Genomic DNA, 19,018 nt, shown 5'->3' with positions numbered 1-19,018 from the left:
TGAGCAGCTGCATGAGCTGCATAATGTTTGTGTAGACATGCAGGAACAATAAAAGGTCAAAATGTCTTGGTTTTTCCTCAGCATGATATAATGTGTTTTTAAGTAGGACTTCTGTTTTGCATTTTATCTTCCAAGCATCGCATTTTGCAGCCTATATTTGCAGATGGGAAAAATCTGCTGCTTTCTACATCGGCCTGTGAAGAAAATAATATGCGCTGAAGTAACGGCGCAGAAAAGGCTTTCTGTGCTGTTACTTAATTTGTCTAACTCTTAAGAGGACAGTTGGCACTACCCCGTCACCATTAGTAGCTGCAGTCAGTTCTTCATTGTTAGTGGGCACTGTAGTCAGCAGGCTGCTGTGAGCCATTGTCAGAGGATAGCATCAGAGGCTCCTCTTCTGGCTGATAATTAAGTGGCGTACTGACAAACGGCTTTCATCAGATCCCTCATGTGGAACTGAGAGCATGCGAAGGCTTTCAGGGAGGATAAACCGGAGGACGTCACTTTGCCTCCAATCTTTCATGGCCTTGTGCTGCCTCTGCAGTGGTGGAGGAAGAGGGGGGTGAGAGCGCCCTGTGTAGCACAGGAGAAAAGCGCGAGCCATTGTCGCTCAGAAAACTACACTCAATTTACAGCAGCGAGCAAGGCGGCTGTCTTTGCTGATATGTCAGGCTGTACTGTACCAGTTTCCCATTTTTGTCTCGAGTGACCACGCTTACAGTTATGCGTTACATCTTTTTCTCCATTTGAGAATCTGTCAATTATTTTTGTTTCCTTAAGGCTGGGCATAATTTGTGATGACTTCAGACATAAAGTATGTGAGAGTCAGTAGACAGACGAGGTTTGAGCCATATGGTAACAGTGATTTTTAAAATGACCCTTCACTAAAACTTCCCGACGTCTTCTCGCGCTTATTTTAAATTTTTATCATTTTAATTCACGAAATTGCCTTGGTAGGAAATCAAACTGTCCATCTGTTACCTGCTAGAGCAGAGACTGGGATTAGATTTATCTCATATCTTTATCTTTAATTATCAGTTGTAACCTTTAAGCAGTAAGCATACTTGGACTGCTGTAAAGGAAATACCATTAAATATAATTTCACATTTGAATGGGTCATTGTAAGAATTAAAGTAAAATACCTGTAATACTCAAATGTAAGCTGCATTTAATTGGTCTGATTTTTTTTTTTCAGATGTGCATTACTTATTTAAAATTAAATGATTAGAATATTTATCAGATTTAAGCCTCGGTTAACCAGAGTGGTCATCATTTTTATTCGATTTCTCATTGATCACTGTAATAAAATAAAAAATAAGTACACCATGTTAGAGCATGTCTAATACCATTCTTTTATTAAATTTTTTTTATCACTTTAATAATATTTTTATCCAGGGTACAGTGACACTGCTATAAAACTAATGAACCCATTTGATTGCCTCTTAGGCTACGTTCACACTGCAGGTCTTAATGCTCAATTCTGATTTTTTGATTAAATCAGATTTTTTTTTTGTCTGCTTGTTCACACTACAAATAAAATGTAAAAGCAAACGTGCTCTAGTGTGAACGCTCAAAGCGGCCCGCATGCGCAAAAGAAGACGTCACACACAACGCGCAGACCAAACAGTATTGTTTGACTGATGGCCCTTAATATTAAGACTTGTTTCGGACTTTACGTTTCCCAATTTTGCTTTAAGTTATAAAGTTATTCTATTACTTACATATGGCCTAATAGTGATCCTAATTGCTGTTTTAGAGATGAGCGGTGCTTCAAAGGATTGTTGGAAATTTCTGTCAAAATCTGTAGATTATACAGTACAAATAAAATGTTCACGTTTCTCCAACGTTGTCTTCCCAACAGTTTCACTAACATCTACACTGGATGGCCAGGAAGCGTTCGCGATGTCTTATCGGGCGCTTTTCCGGCGCTGATAATTGGCGTCTGTCTTGTGTCACTGACGTAAAAGACGGATTTAATGCGACATGACCATTCAAACAGCAGTCGCTTTCTAAAACATCGGATATGTATCGGATTCAGTACCACATACGAAAGTGACCCAGATCAGATTTGAAAATATCGGATTTGTGCCGTTCACACTGTCATACCATGATCGTATATGGGTCGCATAGGGTCAAAAAAGTCGGATTTGATGCGCTTTCACCTGCAGTGTGAACGTAGCCTTAGACAGTCCAGGTTCCGGATTCCCGATTCTGTAGATATTTTTGCGTAACCTTTATTTTCTTGGCATGCTTTTACTCTTGTCATGTCTCAAACTTTCTTTTTCGAGCCTCTGTGTTGTGTCGACTGGTTTGCTGCTGAACTCTGTTTACTATCACTCAGTCCTGCCAATTTCCAAAGAGGTCAGACCCATCATCATTTTTTCATAATTCTTCCTGGTTCATTGCCAATGACAACCCTGTCGAAGGTCAGAGATGTTCTCAAATAATCCACTTAATGGAATCATGCTACATTTCTGCACCCTGCAGTAGTGTGGCAAGTGCAGCAACACTAGAGGTTGTGCAAAGCGTTTTGACAGTGTGCGGTTGGTTTTGAGCATGCTAGAGAGAGAGAGAGAGAGACGGAAAGAGAAAGAGGTGAGAGAGAGAGAGAGACAGAGCAGGAGAGCTACAAATATCGGCAGGAAAAAAGAAAGTGAGACAAAGACAGATAGCTCTCTGAGGGACTGTGATCAAATAGGCCTCATATGAGTGGCTCAGGGCTTTTGTTGTAGTGTGACCTGCCATTCAGTGTTGCATTAAGTGAAAATTTCCCCCACAGCTTTTCAAATCTGCAGTGACCGCCTCCCAATTTATAAGGGGAATGCTCGAATTTCAAACGCAGCATTCAAGCCAGGCCTGTAACCTCGAGTGCACCTAGAAAATAATGCAGAAGTTGTTTTTTTTTTTTCCCTTTAATTTCTGTAGGTCCGTTCCAAGGTTAGCCTTAAAGGGAACAAACACGCACACATACAGAGTCAGAAAAGGGAATGTGGGTGCAAGTGCCTGAGTGAGATTGAGTTCAGAACATTTATATTGGAGCTTTTGGTCTCTAACCCCTCTGCGTCTGTTGAAAAGCGAACATCCTTGGTGCAGCATTCATAAACTTCTTATATGCCACTGGAGAACTATGGGGGTTTTGTGTTGGCTCAGCCTATTGTCTGAGCTCTATAGGATGCAGTATCCTTGGATTACATTCAGCAAAATTACTTGGCAGATAAAGTTGGATTGCTTTTGCTTCCTTGGTGTTGTAGATGAAGCCAAGCTATCAGAATAAGCAGGTAAGCTAAAGCTTCTTCTGTGTGCTCATTTCGTTGGTTAATGTGTGGTTAATATGCAGACAGCTGGGTCCAGTGTGGCCTGGCACAGGCTAATGTTGTTGTAGATAGGCGTGCTGGACTTTAACAGCCTTCACTTTTTTTTCTACCCCTCTTTCTTTGTTTTTATTGTTACCGTCATTAATTGTGTTTCAAATCCAGCTAAAGTCCAAGCATCTTTTGTAACAAAATCTTGTGAAGGACTTTTTTTCTCCACACTCTCTCCCCTTGGCTGTCATTGTTCTCACCACTCGCGATAGCATGTCCTTTTTGATTCCACACGTGTAATTGCTTATCAAGCTAATTTCTTTCTTGCATGTATTGCCCTCATTATATGAGTCTGCCAATGAAAAATGAGTTTAATTTAGCCAAATGCTCACTGTTATGGAGGGGAGGGAGAAAAATACAATTTCCCCATAGTGTCATCTCATTCTGCAGAAGTGGCTGTTGAGTTTTAATTACTATAATACCTCAGTGTGCCACACTAGATGACCTGAGTATAGATAGCAAAAGTTAGTCATCATTTAGATTGTTCTTGTGTGCCTTTTTCTTTTGTTTTTTTTTCTTTCCTCTGCGTTATGGACATAGACTTACAACGATCTCCTACCACTATATAACAGGTTATTATATTTATGACAGATTTCACCTTGGCATGTATTTTTTCTGTGGCAAGCAAGCACACTCTTCATGTTTTATTAAAAGTACATACAAGTGAGTAAAGATCAGAGACTAAGGGATTTAAAGCCCAGCATGCCAACACATTACTACTAGATGCCAAGGGAGGCAGATCAAATTCCTTTGAAGATGGTTTTTAAAAAAATGAGTTGAAAATCGTTATAGTTGACTTCATTGGTATTTGAGTGTGGGCTTTAGGTCTCTTGGTAGCTGTGGTAGATGTAAGAGAGCTTCACAGTGTGTTGGGCGGCTTGTGTTGGCAGTCTTCTTGAGTCTGACAGTATAGTGTCAGCAAGAGAGGGGTCATTGTACTCAGCAAGGCTTTAGGTAGAGCTAAATAGAATTAGATGTGTCTGTAATAGGTGCTTAATGAAAATACTTGTGTCACTGAAGCCAAAGACTCAACTTCACAGCCGCTAGCAAATCAAATGTTTGTCTCACTTCTTTGAGGGTCTGGGGTAAAACAGGAGGGGGGTGGCGGTTTTAATGTTCAGAACGCTGAAAGTGAAGAATACAGCTCCTTTGTCATCACATAGCGGATTTTCATCAAATCAATCACAAGAACCTTGTTTCAGCATCCTTAAGGCTACAGCTCTCCTACTGTAGCTAGCTGATTCATCTGGTGCACCTGGACGAACCTACCTTCTTCTACCTGTGTATGTGTGTCCGAGGATGTTTTTTAAGCATTTTTTTAGCAGTGCCTAGCTGAGCAAATGCTGTGGCATCCCACATGCCTTCCCACACCCACTACAAATAGACAGCGAAGGTGCTACATTCGTGGCCTCGGTGCAGATCCCCGAGGCTGAGGAGTATGTTCTGTGTTGGTGGGCATGTCACAGGGTCCATATGAAATAACAAAGGCCTAAAAATACAGTAATCTACCTGTGTGCGTACATGATGGTGTGTGTGTGTGTGTGTGTGTGTGTGTGTTACTGTTTCTGTACAGATTCACTTCCCATTTCCTTCTTTTTGAGCTGTGTTATCACTTCTTACTGCTCTTTATTGTCACCCATTGTCTTTCTTTTTTCCTTCCTTCCTTCCTTCCCATTCACTCCTCCTGCTGTAATAGTACTAGTAGTAAAATCTGCCACAGCATATCTTAAATGCATGCATATTGTATTTTTTGAAAAATACTATGTATATTAGGTTTTTGACTCAAATAGAATTAAAAGTTTATATAATAAAAGCTACTTTTGGGTCTTACCTTGTCACAAGGGGTATCGCAGCAGGTAGCTCTGCGTAGTTGATTTGGTAGATTCTTACATGTGGATGCGCTTCCTGTTGTGACCACAAATGGTTTTGTTTCCTCCTAGGATCGAACCAGGGATCTTCTGCTTGTTAGGCAAATGTGGAAATTGCTTCAACACCAGTAGTACTACAATGTGAAGTGTTATTGTGTTCTGATATTTGTTTTATATAGGGTTAAGCAACATTAGTAGAGCCAGTTTTGAGCAATTTTTGACCAGAAAAAAAAATTATTTCACATTTCAGCCTTAGGATGGAGGTGACACGGTCTGTTTAACTACAGCTAGTTTACAATGTTCTGTTTTTTTCCATTTAGAATATTAAAAAACAATGAAAATAGTTTGCCTTTTTATGTTATGTTTACTACAAAAAAGAACAACTGTAACGTGGAGGAAGAAAATCAATAGGGTCACTAAAATTGGCACGTACAGGCCTACTTTGAAACAGATATAAAGCTATGCAGGTCACTATCAGTCTTGCCTGCGTTTGTGAAAATTATTCAAATTAAAAGTAGCCAAGCAAGTGCAATCTGTACTTGATAATAAATGAAACCGTTATTATCCTAATAGCTTTAAAATAGTAAAAGTGAGGGGTGGGCAGTATTAATTTAATTTTGGCAAAAGTCTGATTACACATCGAGAATACCAGGAAGCATTGGCAGTGAATGCACTGTTCTTTATTTCTGTTTTACTCCATATTTTTTCTTTTTTTGAACATGAACTCCATACTTAAGGCAAGTTGCAGCATTTCTATGCTTGCTAAACACTGCCACTGAGGTTCAGAAAATATGATGAAACAATACAAAAAAAAAGTCAGTCTATAGGCTACATGTTTTTACAGTTGGAGAATGTAAATAATTATTTGAAGTAATGATAGAAAAAATGGAGGGTGCTAAAAAAAAAAGTAAACCATTGTTCATTGACATATTCACTATTTGTTTTTGTTTTTTTAAATGGATGTCACAGGGAGCCAGTGGAGGTGGTGGAGAAAAAAACCACATGTGGCTCCAGAGCAGCAGGTTACACACCCTTTATGTAACACAATGGTATTTATTGCAGCGATAAACTGGGTTTAGGTTAATTATCAATAAACATGCCGATTATTTTTGTTTGTTTTCTTTCACTACGTGTTTGCAAATAATGAGAATGCTCATTAAATTATATTAAAAAAGTTTATATTAAAAATAAAGAGTCAGGTTACCATATATTTTGCAATGCTACCAACCCCATTTGAGAAATCTTCCTTTTTATCATTAAAAACATTTTTTTTTTCAATATTTGTTTTTTTTGGTTGGCAAATAATTTCAGTACTCATTTTGTCCTCTTTGTTGGAAACTCAGGTTCTAATATGCTTTGCAATTGTTGATGAATTTTCTATTATTTTATTTTATTTTTTTAAATATCATGTATTTTTTTAATTCCTTTTCATTTTCAGCAGAATTGGAGTTTTTTATTTTGCCAGTCATTTTACTGACGTGGTATTGAGTGCAGACATCAGGATTGTGGTCACGTAGCAAATGCTTGAAGAAAGAAATGCTTTATTGTTCAGATCCACATTGAATATTATATACATGGTTATTAAATTATGCCGTTTTGCTACTGTCTAATATGATATTGGCCCTTCTTTTCAGCAAAAGCTCTGGTTAATTCAGCTGCACACCAACCTGTGCTCAGCTATACAGGGAGTGCAGAATTATTAGGCAAGTTGTATTTTTGAGGAATAATTTTATTATTGAACAACAACCATGTTCTCAATGAACCCAAAAAACTCATTAATATCAAAGCTGAATGTTTTTGGAAGTAGTTTTTAGTTTGTTTTTAGTTTTAGCTATTTTAGGGGGATATCTGTGTGTGCAGGTGACTATTACTGTGCATAATTATTAGGCAACTTAACAAAAAACAAATATATACCCATTTCAATTATTTATTTTTACCAGTGAAACCAATATAACATCTCCACATTCACAAATATACATTTCTGACATTCAAAAACAAAACAAAAACAAATCAGCGACCAATATAGCCACCTTTCTTTGCAAGGACACTCAAAAGCCTGCCATCCATGGATTCTGTCAGTGTTTTGATCTGTTCACCATCAACATTGCGTGCAGCAGCAACCACAGCCTCCCAGACACTGTTCAGAGAGGTGTACTGTTTTCCCTCCTTGTAAATCTCACATTTGATGATGGACCACAGGTTCTCAATGGGGTTCAGATCAGGTGAACAAGGAGGCCATGTCATTAGTTTTTCTTCTTTTATACCCTTTCTTGCCAGCCACGCTGTGGAGTACTTGGACGCGTGTGATGGAGCATTGTCCTGCATGAAAATCATGTTTTTCTTGAAGGATGCAGACTTCTTCCTGTACCACTGCTTGAAGAAGGTGTCTTCCAGAAACTGGCAGTAGGACTGGGAGTTGAGCTTGACTCCATCCTCAACCCGAAAAGGCCCCACAAGCTCATCTTTGATGATACCAGCCCAAACCAGTACTCCACCTCCACCTTGCTGGCGTCTGAGTCGGACTGGAGCTCTCTGCCCTTTACCAATCCAGCCACGGGCCCATCCATCTGGCCCATCAAGACTCACTCTCATTTCATCAGTCCATAAAACCTTAGAAAAACCAGTCTTGAGATATTTCTTGGCCCAGTCTTGACGTTTCAGCTTGTGTGTCTTGTTCAGTGGTGGTCGTCTTTCAGCCTTTCTTACCTTGGCCATGTCTCTGAGTATTGCACACCTTGTGCTTTTGGGCACTCCAGTGATGTTGCAGCTCTGAAATATGGCCAAACTGGTGGCAAGTGGCATCTTGGCAGCTGCACGCTTGACTTTTCTCAGTTCATGGGCAGTTATTTTGCGCCTTGGTTTTTCCACACGCTTCTTGCGACCCTGTTGACTATTTTGAATGAAACGCTTGATTGTTCGATGATCACGCTTCAGAAGCTTTGCAATTTTGAGACTGCTGCATCCCTCTGCAAGATATCTCACTATTTTTGACTTTTCTGAGCCTGTCAAGTCCTTCTTTTGACCCATTTTGCCAAAGGAAAGGACGTTGCCTAATAATTATGCACACCTGATATAGGGTGTTGATGTCATTAGACCACACCCCTTCTCATTACAGAGATGCACATCACCTAATATGCTTAATTGGTAGTAGGCTTTCGAGCCTATACAGCTTGGAGTAAGACAACATGCATGAAGAGGATGATGTGGACAAAATACTCATTTGCCTAATAATTTTGCACTCCCTGTATGGTCTATCTTTAAGTCTCTTCTTTCCATTTGTTTTACTCACTCATCCACTCAATAACCAGCTATTTCCCTCCCTCTTACAATTCATTCACCCAAGAGATCGTATTTCTCTATTTCTGAACAGATCTGAAGCATCCATCTCAGCAATAGCTCAAGTCTTTTGTATTGGTTCGTCATTCAGACTTGGTAACAGGTCAGTCAGAGGTTGAGGTCCCATCTTTTTAGCGATAGTATTTGCAAGGGTGTTTGCTTTAGTTTGTCTGATTTGTCGTTCTCTTCTCCCTCTTCTGTACAGATGCTTCATACAAGATATTAAATGTGGCAATAGGCCTGAATAGTATTTTTACATGGCTATTTTTTTTCCTACTCTAAAAGCCCTGTGGTACATTCTGTCTTCTTTTTCATTGTTAATGTGAAAAGACATGTTGATTTCATACAAAATGGGATAAACTTAAAACTGGAAGGATGCTGGGAATGCGTAGGCAGTGTCACCTGAACTAACCTCTCCTTACATTCAGCTTGAAACTGCCTGCTTTTACGTTTTCTCTGAAGACCTGCTCTTTTGTAAAAATGTAAATTGAACTCTGGAATGATTTTTTTATTTTTTATTGGGAATGTTTGCCTTTATGAGCAGCCACTGTGATGAAGGTCACTGTAATGTTTAACCACTGGCTCCTGACAACGTTTACCCCCGCTTATTTTCCCACAAACTGCAATGCTACAGAGAACACTTTGATCACAAAGGCAGCAAATCCAGCAGCATTTAAGTTTCTCTCCGATGGAGTTTAATCGAAACACTTTAAGAGCACCTCCAGGTCATCTCAGCTCTCACTTGGTCTCTGGAATGCTTCGGATAAACTTAGAAATGGGCTAATATGTCTTTGTTGTTAGTTGTGGGAAACAGAAGAATGGGCAGAGTGTTGGTTGGTTAGAGCCCACATACAATTCATTTTTCCCTTTTTTTCTTCCCCCCTCCACTTTTGTTTTTTGTCTAAAAGCTCAAGTTATAGAAAGATGGTTTGAAACTAGTAAGGCCCATACAGTGGCATTGATTTATTGATGCTGGAGCACAGTGTGACTCTTCCTCTCCCTCTGTGTTCATCCCTGTGTCATAACTGGTATGTGTGCATACGCATGTCTGTCCCAGCATGCCGAGTCCACTCCCTTGGGTCCCTGACCATGTGCGCGGGGTGGCTCCTCCTCCCCAGCTGTGAGGAGCAGGGCTCTGACATGGCCTGTCCCTTTAGCTCACTTTGAACGTTTGACATGCCGAGCGCAGAGGTCAGCCTGACCTACTTTCCCCTGGCGGTCCTTTCTGCTGAGCTGCAGCGCTCCTCAGCAGGGGGGACAGCGAGGGCGGCGCTGCTTACGCCTCCACTGCTGTCCTGGTGTGTTAAATCACCGCCATTTGTTAGGAGACACGTTCCTGTGTGTGTGTTGGGTTTTGGTTTTTTTTCTTTCTTTCTTTCTTAGGTGTGTAGGAGGCATCCCACATGCATGGACACACACACAGACACAGGTTTGTACTGAGGTTGGATATGAAGTGCTCTGTGGGGGCTGCAGGTAGATGCTGGGCAGCACTTGGGCAGGACCCCTGCAGTGAGCTCTGTCTGACTCACTTTGTGTACAACTGTTAACACCCTCTGACCTCTTCCACCTACTTTATTTCCCTCTGCTGTTGAGCCACTTATGTCTTTATACCAACTTATAGCCCACTGTCTAAAAGTAAAGACCTGAATGGTAGATCTCAGTATCCGCAGCTCAAACAGTGACATACTGTTTATATAGTTAGTGGTAATTGGCAGTAATTTTTCATCAGCCTGTTGTTGTCTTCCTCCCCACTCTCTCTTCCCATTAGCAAAGAAGCTATGATCTATCAAATACAGTGACTTTTGTCTTTTCTGTGTTTTTTGTTTAGCTTTTTCTTCTTGTGCTGTTGTAATATTATAACATCCCCCCTTTTGTTCCGATACCCCCTCACCTGCGTATGACCCGCAGCCTGGTGGTTTCTGCTTTAGACAAATGTGTCTAAAGCAGTTCATTAAAAATTAAACTTCTGATGTAACAGCAGGCTTTGAACACTTGACTGTATCAATGATTTAGGCCCAGTAGAAGGTCCTTAATGGATAAAGCCAACTTTCTGTGCGAGTCAGACTGCTTCTGGCTCCTTGGCATCAAAGTGACACACGCAAACACAGAAGCTGTGAAGGAAAAATGGTTTTAGGTACTTAAGAGTGTATGGCGTTGTAGAGCTTGCATCACACACGTCCCGGCTCACACTCTCCCCTGTTGGACATGTCTCTGGGTTTTAAAGTGGCATGGGCTGGCTAAGTGGGGAACTTCTTATGTGTTTGTCCCTATCCACTATGCATGCGCATTGTTTTATTCATCCTGACCAAAGTCAAAATATGAAAAGGCAAGCGACAAATTGCAACCAAAAGGGCAAGGCCTTTTATAACGGTGCTGTTGCTTAGAGGCTGTGCAGACAAGCTGGGCTGCGATGAGCACCTGAGAGGAAAAACAGTCATTCAGTAAAACCTCTGCTGGCCGTCAGGCTGCTCTCACTACTGCTCAGCGTACGTGGCAAGTTGTTCAAGTCTATGTGACTTTTTAGATCCGAATCTTAAGATTAGTTTTTCAAGCATCATATCAGTGCACGTTTGTGTAGCATGCAACTGGATTTCACTCAGACCACATAATGGGTCTGATCACAGTGAAACCCTGAATGCTTCTGCAAGTAGTTTTGAAAACCTGATAATGGCGTGACCACAAGATGCTGCGGTTTGAGAGGTTTTCATTAATTTATTCTGGTGTGTGAGAGCAGAACAGAATGATTGTCTTTTGTTTCCTGTAGTAAAAATGTTGTAAATTTAAGTTTTTGGCATGGAGTGATTTTAATAAACCATAAATTTGTCAAATATTCTGATTCCATTGTATACAGTTCATGATTTCTGTTTTATGTTTCTGCAGTGAGTGTTTTTGGGTTCTGAGGTTCATGATTTAGATGGTTATTTTTTGTGTGCCTGTTTTGGGAGGGAGAACACAGTTTTTACACTTGATAGTCTCTTGTTTCGAATTTGTCAGTCAACAGTGTTGCGTGCAAGTGTGGGACAGCCTTCCTGTGAATGATGTGTGTCTCTTATTACCATTGTGTTCTGTACTGTTGCTTTTTGTCTTGAGAGTTTCAGTTTTCCTTCAGGTATTTGGGTGATACTCCACCCTCACTCATATTTCACACACTGTCCTATAGGATTGCTCTTCTCTTCGCAAAGATGAACACCATCTTGAATTTGTCTCAGCTGTATTGAACCAAAAGACAATATGTGTCAGAATAGCTTCAGTGCAATCGTATTTTCTCCTGACCATCCTCATGCTCCGTTTGTTACAGTCAAATACTGTCAGTGAGACTTTTTCTTCCCCATTTTTAGAAAAAGCAGTATGGGTACACGAAGCAGTCTTTTGGGCATATTTTAGTGAATCCAGGACTGCTTGGAATACGCTGTATGACCAGAGGTGGAGCAGAGAAGAGGATCATAATACTGTTGTGTTAAGAGAGTACCCTGCACATTTGTCCAATGAGATTTATTGTAAATACAGAAGATTTGTATGTCCTCATAAATTTGAAGTGCAGTGTGTAGTGCTACAGCACAAGCACTTTAAAAAAAAAAAAAAGAAAAGAAAGAAGTCATAACTTTAAGTGTCAAGATGTAATCTGGAAAGTTCTCATTTAGCCTGTGGCACAGTAAGGGCTTTGACTCTGCTGTCCCGACTTAAGTGGGAAATTTATTCCTCCAGTGTAGGGTCAGAAAAGTGTTGAGCCTTGACTATGACTAGGGGATGTTTAACCACAGGGTCCTTGGCATATTGGACCAGCCAGTGGTGCAAAGGGAGCAGAGCTCAGCTCAGAGTTTACAGTGTGACCATGGCTCAGAGTCGTAAAGGAGCTTTTCTTGGCCTAAGGGCCACGTCCGGACATCGCCTGTGGATGACACAAGGGCAGAATTATTTTCACTCCACTGACAGTTTCCCATGTATATTTTATTTTGGAGGAAACAAAAAAAAAAAAGCATTAATCTTCTCCTGAATTGTACGGGCATTTCAGGATTATTTAACGAGCAGGATTGGCAGCATTACGACCAGCCTGCCATTATCATCCCTCCTGTGGTATAATTGCCTTTGGTGTTGAACAAGCAGCTCCTATCTTTTGCATTTAGGGGTCTTTCACTCTCTCTCTGCCTGTGCCCCCTCTCAGCTTATCTCCTGCATCCACTAAACTCATCAGAGAATCCTACAGCTTTTTAGTGTGACCATCTGTCAATACCACTCCATAAAGTGGAGTGGAGCAACGTGTGCATCCATTGGCTCTTATAAGCCCTCAGCTGGTTTGGCTCCAGCTGGATGTGAGGGCCTTACTGCTGGTGGTTAACCCAGGCCTGGAGCATCGCTCTCTAGCCCTTGTGGCTACTTCAGCCCACCTCGCCTCCCCTATCAGGCAGCTGGATGAACCTCCCTCTTCACCACTGTGGAGTAGCTTGTAACACTGTAATGAGTTAACTTTCAGAATGATCTACATAATTTATTTCCTGCCCCCACAGGAGCCCGCTGAAGCATTAATTAATATCAGGCACCGCTATCAGCAACCATCCCAGTGTGGGATTCCTTCTGGCTCCTATTTTTGGCGCCGGTGGAATTTGATATGTTGTGCAACCATAATGCAGTTTGTTGGACAGTGATGAAAGATAGTATGTCCTGGTGGTATTGTACATAAATTTGATCTCCTGCACATGAATCCAGACATGGTTGTGAGCCAGATCTGATGGCTTTGAAACAGCAGCAGGAGCGGTGACTAAACCTAAATGGTTCATAACAAGTTGCTTTTTGCCGCTACAAGTGATATTGCTCACATTTAGATATTTCAGACTTGTTAATGTGATCTGATTTCTATTTGTATTTTTTATTTCTTTATTTTTGATATGTTAACTCACCTCACATTTTTTTCTCTCTCTCTGCTTCCCCCCACAGAACTCAATACGGCACAATCTGTCATTGAACAAGTGTTTTCTCAAAGTGCCTCGCTCCAAAGATGACCCAGGAAAGGTGAGACTTAAAAACATCAACTGGTAATTGCAGACACCTATGGTTGCATGTAATTGCAAGCCAAATAAATGCAATATTTAAAATTTTAAGCAAGTACCCTAAATTCGCAGAACTCACTATTACAGCATTTTTCTGTTGTGTATCGTGCTATCTCTGGCAGAAAAATATTACCTTTGAATTCCTGCCAGGACTCTTGACAGTCTGGAAATGCATGGAATGCTCGTAATCTATTATGAACCTCCCACCCCCACATAACTGCATTTCAAATATAAGGGGAGGCTAGTTTTTTCTTTTCTTTTTTTTCCCTACTTCTTCTTTTTTATGTGCTGGCACAGACAACAGATGTGGGTGAGGAGAAGAAGCCAGACTGGTAGAGATGGGGCCATAACAGGGTACAAGTTAGGTCATTCCCAGAATCTGCCATCCATCAAGTATTTACTCCAAGTGAAGCTGAACCTACTGAGAGAAAAAACAAGAACTAAATCAGGCCTCTGCCTTTCACTTTTGTTTTCTGCAAGATTTATTCCAGGTTAATCTGACATTTTATTCATAAAAGGACCACCCGCACTTTCAACTTCCTTCTCTTCACAATCTATCTCTCGCAACATCAACCTGATATGAAGCAATTGCTGATAAACTTTGTTGTTCATGAATAGCGAGCCTTTAGGCCAAAATGTATGTGATGGTGAGCATAGGTGTAGCCATATGTGGTATAACCTAGATCATCCTGGAAATGTCAGAGCGTGCGGTACATATGCTTAAAGAACCACACAAATAATTACACACACACACACACACACACACACACGCACATGAAGAGCTACGCCTAGCTGTGTAGAGGATGGGGACTGAATGCTAATTTCATGTTTTGCTGTAATCCTCTGATATTGACACTCCTGGGAGCTGCTCCACTAAATACAAAATAATCTATTGCTGTATGGATCCCATTCCAAATGCATGGCCAACATGCTCGCATCCTTAATGTTTAATTTGGAATTTTCCTCACTCCCTTCCCCCCGAAGACAACTTCAAAGGGGCGCTAGCCGCTCTTGATATGTTGCATCAATATTGTAATGTGGCAGGAATATGAGAACTGCTGGTTGGATGAGATAGGAGAGTCATGTCGCTCTGTGTCTGTCTCTGAGATGGTGTAAGAGATGACAGTTGTTGTTGTTGTACATGTGCACACACATGCGCACGCACATACACACACACTGTGTCTACCTCAGAGGTAGAAATGTAGCCTGTGAAGGCTGCTGTTAGTAGTCTTCCTTTTAATTGGTCTTATGTCTCGGCCTGGAGTTGCAAGGATCGCCGCTGTACTTTCTTTGTTTGTCTTTCCTGTATGAAAGGGGAAGCAGGTGACATAATTTATGGTGATGTATGAAAATAAGCTGCGTCATTGAGGGGAAGAGAACAGGTAGTGTACCTGTGTTATCAGGATCTTGAAAAAAATCTTTACAGCTGCCTTTGTTTTATTGCTGCAGAAATAGTGTGGCTTTCCTCTGTTGTTGCCCCAGACTCCAAGGATACACTTCACTTGGCATTGCTACATTTTTCCTTTTTCTTTCTTTCTTTCTTTCTTTCTTTCTTTCTTTCTTTCTTTCTTTCTTTCTTTCTTTCTTTCTTTCTTTCTTTCTTTCTTTTTTTTTTGTGCTGTATATTTGTGAATAATTTAATGACTCTTTATATGCTTTTTTCTTTTTTGCTGCCAAGTCTCTGGGGGTGGGTGTTGGAAAATGCAAAAACTCCCCTCCCATGAGGGTTAACTTAAAGTGTTGTTCCCCCCCTAATTAAGAGAAACACCACAGAGCTTGGCTTTCTTTGTGTGACACTTAATTTTGAAACATCTGTACCTGCCCATTTCAGCTCTCAGAAAGAGAGCAGTTACGTTTAGAGACTCTCTCATCTTTGCATATAACAAGGGTTTTGTTTTTTTGTTTTTTTGTTTTTAAAGCAGCCTGTATCTTGTGCTGATTGTGCTGTGAATCCCCCCCAGGAAAATACTAATTGACCCCAAAGCCTCACACTCATATGAAGAGTTATAATTTTAACCCCTGATGAATATAGACCAAGCCTGGATTTTTATTTTAACAGTCGCAGCAGCGATTTATGCAAAAATGGCAGATTTGCTAAATTTAACAAGAGCAGGCTATTGTGTATGCTGCATTATTGTATAGATACTTGAAATACAGTTGTTCCATGGCCTCTCCTGTTGTTTAGAGAATTTCTTATAGAAATATCAATTATTCTCTCTGCTAAGGAAGTAATTTTAAAGGTCCTGATCTCACTTTCTCTTGACAATTGAGATTTTATCGGGGGTCATATGAAATATTAAAAACAAATTCAGAACTCGCGGGGCCTTAGGGTAAAAATCTCATTTTTAACAACTGCAAGCAGCGTTGCTGTTGGCTTCGAGGAGGCACACCATTGAAAAATAAATTAAATGGGGCGAATGCAAAGATAAATAATGCAGCCTGGTTGTGGAATTACGAGCTGCAGCCCCAGAGCCAGCCCCAACTGTTCTCTCCTCGATTAGCCTTTTGTAGACCTTAGAAGAAAGCAACACGGCAGGGCTAGCGCTGCCTCCATTCCCGGGCTGAGGCAGGATCCTTCATCCTTGGCAGCAGCGCTCTGACTTCACTACCTGAGGCTGAGGAAGTACAGCTTCAGGAAAGGCTTAGCATTTCACCACCACCAGCTGCCCTCACCAGCCTCTCATTGAGGAGCAGCCTCAGAGGAGGAAAAGCCAAGGCTTTCTTGCTAACAAAGCCCACCCACACACCACTCAAACTCTTAACACATAGCTATCAACTCAAATAAAGGCTCGGGCTGATAGGACAGATTTTAACAGAGCGTATGAGGCCCAAGAGTTCTGAATATGCAGGTATATTTCAGTGCCAAAAATGTTTGTGATATCAGAGTGGAAATGTCTTAATCCTGATTTGTTTTTTCTTTCGTTTGTTTGTTTTCCTTTTTTCCCGTTTTTAATTTGACTTTTTTCCTGACTTTAATGGATATTTGACATTTAAGAGGCGGGTTGTAAAGATGGGAATGACATGAAATTCTAGGGTGATGTGTGACAAGAGTCCCAAGCCATACTCAAACCATCAAAGTTGCGTGCTCTGTAACCATTCAGCAATGAATGCAGGGGAATTTCTGGGGTATCATGTGAGAAAGCAGTCTGTTTTATCATCTCACAGGCTTTTCTTCTGTCTGCAGGGCTCTTACTGGGCCATCGACACCAACCCAAAAGAGGATGCTTTGCCTACACGGCCAAAGAAGAGGCCGCGGTCTGGAGAGCGGGTGAGTCTGATAGGAGAAACTTAACATTCTCTGCAAGAATATGCATTTATTTAGATAGATAGATAGACACACACACACTTCTCCTCCTTCATTCTTGTTAAAGCGTTAATATCTGTGTGGTTCAGTATATTTTTTTGTGTCTTTACCTTGCATCTGCCTCAGTGTTGTTTTCCTTTTGCCCTTCTTTCTCTCCCACTTTCCCTTCACTCTTTCTCTAGCACTTGCAGACGTGCACACACACACACACACACACACACACACACACACACACACACACACACACACACACACTCTCAGACTCAGTAGGAGTTCATATCCAGACTTTATGTAACTACCTCTTCATGCTGCTTCGCTAGCCTGTCATGAAGTGGGCTCCTTATTAATAAACTATGCCTCAGGCAACCATTACATACATTACATTTTGCACTCACTTTTTTTAACAAACATCAATTAATGCAGAACTGTGTGCAGCGGCTATTCTGAGCGGGAGCTTTTGTCTTTAATTATGCATGAGCTTCATCCGCCCGTTAACGTACGGCTGTACAGGTTTTTACTGAGCTGCTCAGATTGACCTGGCCCTTGGGCATCCCAACACAGGGGGCTCTCGTCTCTTCCTTCTCCACAATGTGACTGACCAGAGGCTACGATGAAGAGAAATTCCCCAAGCTGGCGAGGGAGACTCATATGCACACGCACCACACACACACACACACACACACACACACACACACACACACACACACACACACACTGTGTATCTACCAGACACAAACACATAGACTCCATTAATCTTAAAATGCTGTTTATGTAGTTGCCTCACGGCATCCAAATACTATCAGATTCATTCAACAAACTGTGGTATTGCAGGTGTGTGATCTTAGATACACAAAGCGTGCCTTGTTTTTAGTGTTTTTAGTACCTTTGTTTTTTGAGTGTGACACAAAAGCACGCACAAAGCGAAGAGGACTCTGTTTTCTGTATGACACGTTTACTGCCCCCCTCCTCCCCCACCCCCCCAGACCCTGCCTGTCTACAAAGGCTTCCTAGAAGGGTCTCACACAGTGAAATTGAGAGTTTGTGAAATCTCATTTATGTTTAGCATGAATTTGTAGCCATTCCTCTTACAGTAAGCAGTTTTGGGAGACAGCCACAGTAGAGTTATCTCTCACAACAGTGTACCTATACTGCAAGACAAGGGGTTGCACGTGTGCATCAATATGGTATGTGTTTGGGTGGGAGGTGACGGCGGGGTTTGGGGTTTCAGACCTATTTTCTTTTTAGTTTTTTTTTTTAAAGTCCTAAATCAAGTTGTGTCTCTGATGTATCATAGAAGCAGCTCTGTTTGTTTTTTTGTTTTCAGATCTTGCAGATGGATATGAATGTGATAGCAGAATGAAATTTGTTACCAGCTTTAATACAGGTTGCTCCTGCAGTAGTGGGATCTCGTGTGTTTAATAATTGGATTACGTTGACTTCTTTTTTTGTTCTGCCTCCACTCCCTGCCCCCAACCCCCACAGGCTTCCACGCCGTACAGCCTAGAGTCAGAGTCTTTGGGGATGGAGTGTATGATCTCTGGAAGTGCCTCTCCAACGCTGGCAATCAACACTGTGACTAACAAGGTACTACAGCCAGCAATCCAGCCTCCAGCTCCAACACACACCTGGCTACACGGCTGCACCCTGACCCCACCCACTTCTCCAACCACCTACAGCACTATTCCCCACAGAGACAGGAGCACTTTTGTGAAGGGGAGATGCAGGCGCGCACACACACACTTTCACACGAGCATATGCTCATGTGCCTAAAGCTTCTCTTCATCACAACCCACACCAAAATACACAACTATGTGCCCTGCTGTACCTTTTTCCTCTACAACAACAGGCAGCAGGCTCTTGTTATCTTTAGTGCGGAAATATGATGCTCACACTGGTGCTTGCCTTTGCAACCTGATAGACTGCACACAGTCTTGTGCACATTTGGAAACAGAATACTCCACATGCTATTTGGGGTTTCTGTATTCACACCTGTAGTGCAGGTTGACGCCCGAAAAGTTGTTTTCTCACCGAGTGACCACTCTACAGGTGACCACCCCGGCTGCTGGCTCTGTCTGCTCTCCGTGGCTTTTCTTTTTCTTTTCT

The 19,018-nt window shown here is 41.4% G+C and overlaps 1 protein-coding gene across 3 annotated transcripts in view; it reads left to right on the top strand.

The window, feature by feature from the left end:
* Nucleotides 1–19,018, top strand: part of foxj3 (forkhead box J3) — a 96,525-nt gene that overhangs the window by 61,665 nt on the left and 15,842 nt on the right. For all 3 annotated transcript variants that reach the window (XM_042223084.1, XM_005927387.3, XM_005927385.3), the window contains exons 3-5: nucleotides 13,499–13,573; nucleotides 16,796–16,879; nucleotides 18,398–18,499. In XM_042223084.1, coding sequence (XP_042079018.1) covers nucleotides 13,499–13,573; nucleotides 16,796–16,879; nucleotides 18,398–18,499 — 261 coding nt within the window. The remainder of the gene's footprint in view (nucleotides 1–13,498; nucleotides 13,574–16,795; nucleotides 16,880–18,397; nucleotides 18,500–19,018) is intronic.

Source organism: Haplochromis burtoni, unplaced genomic scaffold, assembly GCF_018398535.1.
Source record: "Haplochromis burtoni strain Fernald_Lab_line unplaced genomic scaffold, NCSU_Asbu1 Contig_100, whole genome shotgun sequence".
Lineage (NCBI taxonomy): Eukaryota > Metazoa > Chordata > Actinopteri > Cichliformes > Cichlidae > Haplochromis > Haplochromis burtoni.
The sequence above is the reverse complement of the archived record's forward strand: the minus strand, read 5'-3'. Positions and strand labels throughout refer to the sequence as shown.